General features: G+C 42.9%; 1 protein-coding gene across 2 annotated transcripts in view; it reads right to left on the reverse strand.

Moving 5' to 3' along the window:
• The window catches only part of ADK (adenosine kinase), a 278,657-nt gene that overhangs the window by 259,593 nt on the left and 7,358 nt on the right, over positions 1-11,706 (reverse strand). The window contains exons 1-2 of one of the 2 annotated variants that reach the window (XM_032190901.1): positions 10,982-11,036; positions 5,816-5,890 (exon numbers count right to left, since the gene is read on the reverse strand). In XM_032190901.1, the coding sequence (XP_032046792.1) occupies positions 5,816-5,890; positions 10,982-10,995 (89 nt within the window). In that variant the 5' untranslated portion in view covers positions 10,996-11,036. Of the gene's footprint in view, positions 1-5,815; positions 5,891-10,981; positions 11,037-11,706 lie in introns of those variants that run through there. The other variant, XM_032190900.1, reaches the window with a different exon arrangement.

Here is an 11,706-nt window from a genome sequence, read left to right on the forward strand (position 1 = left end):
TACACCAGAAACTGGTGAACTCATCATTAAATCTCTTGATAGCAATCAAAAAAAAAAAAAAGCATAATGCAGCATAATGCTCAGCAAGATATTCTAGTATACTATGAAAGTGAGAGCCAAGGGTTCGTGAAATGAAGATCTTGGTCATCAGCTCTGCATTTCATCTAAACTTAATAGGAAACTTCAGGCTTCACGACATCTTGTCTGCAACGCCGACTTCGTCTTTCTCCAGTAACCTGGAATACCCCGAGTTCCACCCCACCAAAAATAAAGCCAAATAAGTTTCCAAGGGCAGGTTTACCCTTCTCCAGCCCTCAGCCAGGGGTAAACAAGAACACTAGCAATTAAAGGGAGCGCAGGCTGCCTCCACCCTGTCCCTGTGGCCATGGCAGAAACCAGAGGTACCAGGAGGCAGGAGGGAGGCCAAGCCCAGCTGGAGCAGGCCTGGAGGTGGGGATGCCAGACCTGGCACCACAGCAGCAGGGCCCCGCAGCTGCCGAGTACCTCACAGCACAGGCTGCAGTAGTGCTAACACTGACCTGGTGCTCATATATTGTTCAGGAGCAGCCTGATGAAATACTAAGTTATGAAAAAAGAAGTGTTCAACATATTTAATTTCAAGAACAGAAGGACAGAATTTATCTCATCCCAATACAACCACTGAAGAAAAGCTGCTGAGACTGCGTGCTGCCTGACCTGGACAAAGCACGACCAGTCAAGTAGCAACGTGCATTACAATTTCCTGAAAAACCTAATTCTAACAAGTTTGTGTGTTTGGCCTTTTTTTTTTTTTTTTTTTTTTAAATTTAAAAAAAGGCATGACAACCACTTAAGAACTGCTATCATTTAAAATCTGTCTTTTGAGACAATTCCATTACAAATGAACTTAACCTACAGGTTTTTAAAAAAAACGACAAATTATTTTTTAATTTTAACTGGATTTTTCTATTTTTCAATTCACGAGGGATCAAACTTTCACTACTTTCCACAACAGGGAAAAAAAAAAAATTGTACCTTTCCTATACTGTTGGCTATTTTGGTTTGGAGAAGAAGGATGGGAATAGAAGACAGTCTTAGAATCACATCTTATTATCCTGTTATTAGCACGAATCCCTGCAACAATCACCATTATCAAGTAAATGATTTTTATCTACTGTACTCTAAACAAATAGCAATCTTAAGTGTCTGATTAGGAAACCAAGATGAAGTCTTCTTCAGTACAAATGTCAAGTCCTGCTTCCAAAGAGAAGCTTTCACCATCTTATTTTAGAGCGATGTTAGTTCCTCAATGAGAAACTCAGCTTTATCAAAGGTATCTTCAGCAAGGGTCCTTTCATTTACTATTACTGCCTAGTAAAAACAGACCAACTTCATTCACAGAGCTCTTTCACCTACAGTTCCCTGTTTGCTGCTAATTCTTTGTTACGGTTAGAGGAGACAAAAAAAGACCCGGTTTAAAATTCCAGTATTTCAGTATTTGCCTTGTAACACAATTCCCAAACTCTTTTTTTTTTTAAGCAAAGTTTTTATTTGGGAGTGAAGTGAAAAATATAGCTAAACTGCATACATGTCAGTCACTCATGTCTCAAGGTCATTCTAAAGAAAACAATTAATCCAAGAACTGTTCATATTCTATTGACACGTAATGAAATTACTTTTCTGAAGAAAAAATAAATAAATTTGAAGTTACAAACAAGTACAAGAAGTGAAAACCCCTGATACATTAACGAGTTGTCAAGAAGGGGATTATTTCATATTCATGGACATGTTCATATTATTTACAAGTACACAAGTAATTACAGGCTCTTCCAGGTACATAAGTGGTACATCAGTAATTAAAAGCTCTTCTGGAATCATTGCTCAAGCTCAGTGTACCCTGGAAGTGTCACAACTCCTTGGTCAGAGCTCTGTCTTAGGTAGAGCTTTCATATAGCTTTTTCCCAAATGAAACTTAACTAAAATCTTTCTCTCAATTAAACTAGACATTTAACTAAACGCACTAGGAAAAATTATCAGGCTTGTAGAAAGTTCTAAGTTGTCAGGCATGCTACCAAATTTATAGGCCCATTGGTACAGAGAGGTCCTTTTAAAGACAGCCATCAGTACCTTATGTTTTTGTAAGCAAACATTGATTTTTTTTTTTAAGAAATTTAACAGCAGTCAGATGATGCAATTTAGCTCAACACTATCAACAGTGTTTTATGTTCACACCCCGAGATAAGCTAAATTGGGTTCTACAGATACAACTCAAACCAGAAGCTAATAAAACCCTCAGCTGTTCAGTTTCTCCACCCAATGAGCCAACACAACACCTACCTTTCAGTAGTGATCTTTCACTATGATTATTTAAACAATGGAACATTATAGCAAACACTTTTTAAAAAGGTAAATCTTCAGGGACGATATGTTGTTTGTGTGTTTTTTTTTGTTTTGTTTTGTTTGTTTTTTTTTAAAGTACTTTAAGTACTACGTACTTTCCATACTTTCAGCATAGTATGGGCAGGTAATATAGTCCCTAACTTAAAGCAATGCAAATACCTGCTAACACATCCTAGGGAGTTGACAAGGTACCCAAAGTCAAACTAAACACATTAATGAAGGTGAAAAGGCTTAAAGTTGTATTTTTCACCTAAATCTGGCAGCAAAGTCCACAGCTGTGGTTCCCATTCTGTGAACATGTGCTTTACAACTGCTGGATGTGCACTTGAGATGACAAATAATGACCAGATCTCTATAACCTAAACAGTTCAACTATAGTTAAGGAAATGTTAAAAATTACCTATCTGCTAAAGAGTGCTGCTCCTTCTATGGAGAGCAATGAAACAGATGCCATCTCCTAACAGCAGGGTATAGGAGCATTTCCAAAAGTTAGAGGTACTGGGTTTCTCTGGAAAGTGGTTTTAAAGCATGAGCATAGGTTAAACAGAATTTCTTTGTCTGCTTTCATCTATGTGACATATTAAATCCTATGAAGTTATACTTAAATGCCTGTTACAAATTCCATAGGTAAAGGATTCATTTCTGTTGAATGTCACACGTAGAATCTAGTAAACAAATTACACTGAAAGCTTTAATAAACACCTCTTATAAAAGTTACTTTCACAGATTAACATAGCTATAGTCAACAATTCACCCACAAAGCATCTCCCCTTTTTTCTTTCCCCCCCCCCACCCATAAAAATCTCCATTTTCATCAAGTATCTATATCCCCAAAAAAATGGTGAAGGGGTAAAAAAAAAAATATTGGGTTAATCCAAATTAGAATGACATGCAGAAAACTATCCGTCTATATTTCTTTCATGCAGATATTCAGGAAAAAAGGGGGGAGGACGGAAGGGGGGCTTCAAAAGACTGCTCTCCAGTTGTGTGAACAGAATCTGAAGTGGTTTTGGATATCACCAGCCTTCAGTAGTACCACAGACATTGCTAAACTTTTCAGACTGTCTCCCCAGAGATAAGATCAAAAAAAACTAACTCCCTGCCAGAGGCCGTGATTTCCCTGGCTCAGGTAATACCAGACTGCTGCTGCGGTCTGAAAAACTGACTGACACAGTCAAGTTCTATTGTGATATAAAATAAGGACCACCTCTCATAGAAAGAGTCTATGAAAGGCTTGAAGCTTTCCAAAATTGTCAAGATACTGAAGACTTCGGCCCAAGTCCAGATGAAACCACAATTCAACTTTGAAAGAAAAGTGATAGGGCTATGTTAACAACCCAAGGCAAAAACACAAACCCAACCCTCCTACACTGCTCATTTCTTCAAGCCATTATTGCATGGCAGCAAGTTGTTTTGCATCTGCCAGTGGTAGGACTGCTATTATGTGTTTATTCTCAAGTTTGTTTATAAAATGGTGTGTACACAGTTTATATATTGTTCAAAGGATTATTTGAGACTTCCTACACCATCTTATACTGTTTCCATTTTATTAATAGAAGTTACAAAAATAATCTGGCTAGCAGGATTCATTTTAACATTCTCTTACTTCATTGACAAAAGATGTTGATTAAACTCACAAGAACAAGCCCTTTATTCTGAACAAAGGTATTTACTCTTAAAAGAGTGGTTTTACAAGAGAGAAGAGCGGACTGAGAGGAACAGAACAGCCTCTTTTCATACTCTCAAGTCAGAGCCCAGCTGGCCTCATGGTCCCACTGAAACACTCATCTAGCTGACGAGGTGAGAGACTCCAGAAGTGATCGATTGTTGCCAAGACACCAAGAGCTAACCCTGTGGGGCTAGAGATGGCCGCATGCCTTCTTCGACAAGGAAAAACAGAAATTTGGCTGGTATGATCAACAGTGTCTGTCAAGTGCTTTGCAGTCCCAAAACACTCGTGTTCTTCCACCTCCCTGAAGTATTTGGGAAACTTAATTCTAGGACTTCTAATATACCTAGGTTAGCTACTTCATTTCCTCTCACAGTCTGAGGATGCATGGGATTTGATTCCTACTTCATGAAGTACTGCAAACACAGTTGGACTTGGAGTAAAAGTGTGCTTGTCCATTTTTTAAGTGGACAATGATGCACACACACTGACAAACAGGAAGCTAGAAGAAAAATCAGGTACGTAAGAAGAGCATAGACAAGCTTCCCAGTTTCCAGGTTATTAGCAGAGCTATCACACTGTCTGCAGGTCCCCTGTGAAACTGCTGGAGGACTGCTTATTGCTTTAAATAATTCAACGCTCCACAGAGGCATTTTGGCAGTTAAGAACTGCTCACAAAGCAGATGATGTTCCAGGAGATAGTTTAACTCGTCTGACAGGACTCAAATTTGCATACGTAAATTTGAGTGATAAAAATATCAGCTGCAAAACAAATTGATTATTGTGTTTAATAAAGCTTCATAACAAAAGATTTGTGGCTGACAATACATATTCAAACTCCGCACCTGTTATTTATTTAGTGATTAGAAATTTATTCCTGATCCGGTGTTCCCATTAAAAACACAAAATGACTAGAGAAAAAGAGTATTTTTAAAATGAAACAAAGAATAGTGAGCAGAGCACTTTGAAAGACGAAATCAACTTTCTGACTTATCACTTGAAAACTAGAGACACAAAGCAGCTGAAAGTGGAATAAACTGAGCTCATGCTGAAGAATCTAACAGAACAACTACGTTTTATAACTCTGGAAGAGCCACATCTCTATAAACTGATCTGAGAATGAGTAATCTCAACACTACCAGGAATATACAAACAGTAATTCAGTGATACGGTTATATGGATGGTAGCATAACAACTAGGCTTAACTAAGATAACAGGCTTCCTGATAGCAGTGGTCCTGGTCTTTACTGATAAATTGAAATGAAATCTAAAAATTGAAGTACACATGCATAACTTTTCTTGTTGTTACAGAAATGGGTCATTTGCCCCCAAATTCATTACCAAACAAAGAGAAAAAGAGTGCTGTAACAATATATTAAAAACAGCACATTTATACAACAGGTAACTACATCGCACTGACATTAATGATTGCTTCCAATTAAAGCCAACCAAAGATTACACTAAAAGACCAGAATATATAATTGGTAGGAGAAAAAAAAATAATACTAAAAACACATTCTGAAACACTGAAGTTGTTTGCTGACACCACTACCACAACTTCATCTGGCCAGAACAATAAAAGGACTGATAGAATAAATATTCTTTGAGAAAAAGCCAAAAATCCCTCAGAAGTCAGTGTAAACTTAGCATTACAAAAGCACTTAGTCCTCTTTATAGGCATCATTCTGGAAACAGAACTGACCAAAAAAAAAAAAAAAAAAAAAAGAGAGAGAGAGAAAAGAAGTCAAGAAAGAAGACAAGACTTACTTGTCAAGAAAGTCCTTGTCCACAACCGCACAGATGTCAAGCAGAGGATTTCCCATGCCAAACAGGACATTTTCACTGTAAGAGAACCAATTATTTTAAAGTTACTTTAATACAGTACATTGAAGATTTATTTTATTTTATCTTTTATTAGAGAGGAAAGTTTTTCTTTAATACAACTGAGGAACAAAAAGATAGGCATTTTGCCCAGTGCAGTAGCAACCATTTACCTGGCATACAGACCAAGAGTCAAATTTGAATGAACCAGCTTACAGCAATATTGTGATCTATATACAGACTACAAGAAGTCACGAGTATATAAAGCATACAAAACCACATTCTGTCATTTTAAGAATTGCATTCAGGTTACCATACCAGATTTTAAGTATGGGGAGCTTCAAACCAGTTTATATAAATTTCACTGAGCAGACCCAGTTGCTGGGTTTTCTCTGATACTGGCCAATAATTTACAATTTAAGTGCGTTTTAATCAACTGAGATTAAGAGCCTATGGATTCTGCATTGTCAGCCATCTCAGGATGTGAAGCCTCCTATGAAGAACATTCATTCTCGCTTTTTAATCAAACTGAAATTCATTACGACTTCCACCACATAAAAACAAGCCATCAGTAGATACTGTCAACAACTGAATGAGCTGGCTTTTGTTATTTTATTTTTCGAAGACCCATCCAGAAATCACGTATTACATTTTCCTGACAAGCACGCATTTGGGTGATAATGCACTAATACCCAGGGATTAGATACATGGCCTAATGTCAAGTGGGAGTGAATGCAGCCATTCTCCAAGGCTGCCTAGAACAACATTCAAAACCACCACATTCCTTGCTAAGCCAACACCTGCTGCCTACAGCTGGCAGGACAAGCACTTGCTGTAGCTACCAAAGGTAGCGTTGGTATCAATGCCACCAAATAAGTCTCCCTCTTTACCCTGTGAAGCATTAGCAGAGGAAGCAGATTCCTGGTCTCTCCATCCCCCAAATAGCACTACTGCAACTGCAGCCTTCACTAACTGAATGCTCGAAGCTGGATAACGCTATCGGCTGGATCTCAAAGCCAATGAGCTTCCAATTGTTTTGGCCCGTTTAGAGCAGGAGAAATGTTTTACAGACGTGACATCTGTCCACTAAATGGTGGATTTCATTAACTTCTACTCAGCAAGATAAGAAAAACAGAAGACAGAACAAGCAGAAGGGAGATGGCACGGAACAACCTCCCGAACTGCATCCAACAGAGCCTGGAAACTCAACCACGTACTTCCTCTCACAGCTAACAAGAAAGGCCCTTAGCTGACAAATATTTGTCAAACTTGGAGATGCTTGCCAAAAATACACTGTCACGCTTCCTCTTTTTTAGGATGCCGTATTAGTCTCCGCTACACGTTAAAATCTGAAGTCCAGAAATGAAGAAGTGGCCAACATGATTAACACCCTTGATAGAGATGTAGCAAACCATGCCTGACGTAGCTTATTTTTTGTTGTAGCTTTAAAAAGAGGCCTTCACAGCCCAGTTCACTGTATTGCCAAGTTCATGTGGAAGACTGAGACAGAAATACAGCTCACTCATAACTGAAGAAGGCAAAATCTGCTTGGAAAAAAAAAATGTATTTCCAAGTATTTCTGCTAGTGTGAGAAGCGCTGTTTTTGTTAAATACTAGAATATGAAAAGCAGATCAAAATAATGCTAAGTTATACACAGGTGGAAGAAAAGAGGAGGGGAAGACAGATTCCAGTTAAGACAACATAAGGATAAAAGGGATAGCAGTCAGAGCCCCTAGACGGGACATTCTTTCCATTTTAAAAACTATTTCATCAGTAGTATCATAGGACCAGTTCTACCCTGGTCTATCCTGGACAGTCCTCTTCTATCCTCAAGTTTTCGTTCTCCCGATGGTTTTTACAATCACCCCCTCTCAAGTACACTCAAAGCTGTGTAGTAAGGTGCCATCAGGGATGGAAAGTTTCAAGAGAAGATAGGTGTGAAAGATGTAACGCAACTTATTTTTGCAAATAAGCTGAAGACACGAACTAATATATACTAACAGCTAGCCTTGTGTCTTCAATTAACAGATGTTTCTACATTTTCAGTTATTTCAGCTAGATGTTTGAATTAAGTAAGTCCCAAGATAGTAGGACTCCCATGCTTAAAACTGCACGCTATCATTTGCGAACAGGAAAGTGAAAAAAAATACAATTAATAAAGAATCACAAGCTCCATTTGTACTGGAGACTGTAATCATGTCACACCGAGTATGGTAAAAATACCTTCTTGGATTAAATAGGAAGAGTCTAAACAATCTCTTAAATAAAAGTCACATTTAAAAAATTGAACAAGTTAAAGCTGACAACACTGCAATCAGCATTTTCTAATACTAGATTTGCAAACCACCATACGAAGACTCCAGTGTTTCTACTGTTTAAGACCTTGCAGTGTAAACCCTTAGGACATTCAATGTGATTAACCTAACGCTACATTTCAGTAGTGTGCAAGTTGCACTTCATTACACTGCAAATCACCCTTCCCTGCTTGAAGGGCTGCAAATTGCCTGCCCTGTTACACTGCTGCTTCATTTGTGGCATCAGATGAGGTAGGCAGTTACTCAGCTGTAACGCACCCCTCTGTACCAACAGTAAGAAAAGAATATGTCACATATACAATAGCTGACTTTAAAGAGCAAAAACACATAAACAAACATAAATTTAGGATCCTGTAGAACACTAAATTTACGAATCACCAAAGCAAGCATCAGAGATACTGGAACGTTACATTCTCACTGAGTTTAATGCTTTCAACACCACATGTGAACCTTACTGGCCTTGTGTTTGCTTCTCAGTCACATTGGACACCTGCACTGATCAAAGCTTCACAGATTATTTGCAACCATCTAGATATAAGTTAGCAAGGAAGCAGCAAGAGATTGCTCCAATGTTAGATTTCACAATACGCTGGTTATTTGAGTAATACACATCTGCACCAGACGTGGAACAAATGCTTATGCACACCGCAGCCTCCTTGACTCCATCCAGTCCCATCTCCTGCACGCAAGTGATGGTATCTACTCATTCTAGAAGGATGTTCCTGTCAAATTTGACTAACCTATTGCAAAATAACATTTATCTCTTCGAGAAACAAGTGACAAGCCCTCCACCTGCAAAAATTAATGACGTACATCTGACTGTATCAATACCGATGTGTGGGTGTGTATATATATATGCATATGCAATAGGCATATGCATACAGTACATATACAAGAACAAGATGTTGATACAAATCTAAGGCTTGTTCGGACACAGAAATATGCCATCCGCATCACAGACAAAACTACAGGAACAACGCCAGCTTGCTTGACAGAAAGCTTAGATGCATTAGACGACTTAGGATGCATTTGCATTCTAAATGCTTGGCAAGAAGTAATGTATTTTAATGAGTTTGTCATTTACCACCGGACTGAATGAAGAGTTAGTTTTAATTACAAGTTCCATGTAATCCATTAAATATATTTTCACCTCCTAATTACGGCACTTTGAGAGGAGATCACTATTAATCTTTCACAAATAGACAGAGCCCATCACACAGGACTCTCTCCTCACCACAATTTGCAGAAATAATGGAGCGCAACTAAACTGGTGGAACGCAAAAACCAAACAACCTAAACAAACAAAAAAAGCCATCAGTACTGAGCTGCTCTTCAACCATTTTGAAAGAGATCAACAGCACTAACCATAACTGAATGATCTGAAAAGCTGTGTCTGGAATCCTGGTCATATATTAATAAATCATTATGCTGCTCCTGGCATCTTTAAAAATAAAGTTCTGCCTCTAGCTGGCAGCTGAACAGTGGCAGTACCATGTCTAAGTATCATCCAATTCTGTTATCACCGATAACTACTGTGCACTTGATTGGAACAGCAGCATCAAAATGTCAGTGAAAGCACTGGGCACTGGTACACAGATAGAGGAATAGTTTGAGCACTTGGCTACAGCATTGTCTTGCTTAAAAAAAATCCCATTACCTCTTAAAAAGCATTTCACATTTTCTCTTGTTAATTGCCACAAAGATACTCTCATCTACATAATAGCAACAAATAGCAACGGGAGCTAAGTTGATAAATCCACCTTTTTTATTAGTCTGTGACAACCTCATCCTGCTGTGCAGCTGTAACATACACAGAAATAAATTCTCATGCTGACTCACTTTACAGTCAAAAAGCCATAATAAAACGCAATTGGGAAACTTGGGTGTCCCGGCTGCATGACAGAACCTCAATGCACTGCCTGCTGCATGCCCAGCCTTCCATTTACCAATGTAAGAGGATGATTTGTAAAACCTGACAGCTCAGGTACACCTATAGGGCACGATCCTACCCTAAGGAGTAATGCCAAACCAGGTGCGTTTGAAGCGCTTTTACTTCAGTCGCACAGCCAGACCTTATGTAACACAAGGTCTGGATTCACCAAAGATCCCTCACACAGGTAGCTGAAACCAAGCAGCACCACGCCAGCCGCATCTGAACAGCCAGAAGCTTTTGGCTAACAGCGTTCTCCTCTCACCGTGCCTCCCTACGAAACGTAATTACAGGTGAGTTACACGGCGTTTGCTGCTGGCCCTCTGACGCTGAAGCCACTTCAGAGCTGTCACCGTGTGGTTCCTGAGCTTCCCCCACCTCCAGCCAGCCACCTCAGCGTACAGCACCCAACTGCCCCGCGCTGCCCTCGTTCAGGTCTCAGGTTTGGGCAGCACGTGGCGGAGGAGCTGCCTGCCCACACGCCGGCTTACTGGAGCATCTTGGGCGAAGACAGCATCCGCCGCCAAACTTTGGTGGTCTTCTACAGCACGGACCCGGCGCTGCTCGCCCCGACAGCACCGCGGCCGCCGGCACCTGGACCCCGGGCAGCGAGCGGGGGCTGCGGGCGGGGGCGGCGAGGCCGGGGCTCGCCCAGCCCTGCGGGGAGCTCGTTGTGCCCGGGCACCGCCGCCTCCTGGGCGCAGCGCAGCGGGGCTGCCGGTGCGGGGCTCCCCCGCACGCCTGGGGACCGAGGGGGACCGCGGGTGGAAGGAGGGATGGAGAGACGGAGGGAGGGAGGGAGGGACGCGGCGCCCGCCCCGCCGCCCGCTGGTTCCCCGAGGAGCCGCGGCGGGGCTCGGCGTTACCTGAGGGTGGGCATGGCGCCCCGCCGCCTGCCGTCGCCTCCCCGCCCGCTGCCCGCCGCCCGCCCCGCCTGGCTCGGCCGCGACTGAGCCGCCGGCCACGGCCCGCCCGAGCCACTTGCGCGCCGCCGCCCCGCCCCGCCCGCCCGCGCGCTCCGCCATTGGCCGGGCGGCGGCCGGGGGCGGTCCCGCGGCGGCGGAGGGCGGCGGGGAGCCCGGCGCTGCGGGGCGGCCGCCGGCCTCGCGCCCCGGCTCGGACGCGCGCGGTACCGGGCGGCGGCGGCGCGGCTCGACCCGACCCGCCCGGCGCCCCGGGCTCCCCGGCCGCCATCTTTGATGCGGGCAGGCGGCAGCGCCTCCCCGGCTCTCGAGGGGCCGCCGCCTCCGTGCCCCGGCCCCAGGGGGGAGCCGCGGCCCCCGCCATAAGGGAGGGGAACGGGCTGGGGGCAGCGCGCCGGGGCCGGTCTGTGTCGCAGTGCCCGCAGTAAAGATGGCCAGCGCGGCCCCGGGCACGGCCAGGGCACCGTGACAACGGCTGCGCGCCCGAGGGCACCCCGCTCCCCTCAGGCTGTGACAGGTCCCCCTGCCTGCAGCCACCATCCCTGCTGTGTGCCCCGGGGCTGCTCCGGGACAAGCCCCCTCAGCGCAGAGCAAAGCCCCCCACAGCGCACAAGGATGCGCTTTGACGCCTTTTATTGGCACCTGCTGGGTACGACCTCAGCGAGGCC

This window comes from Aythya fuligula, chromosome 7 (assembly GCF_009819795.1).
Source record: "Aythya fuligula isolate bAytFul2 chromosome 7, bAytFul2.pri, whole genome shotgun sequence".
NCBI lineage: Eukaryota > Metazoa > Chordata > Aves > Anseriformes > Anatidae > Aythya > Aythya fuligula.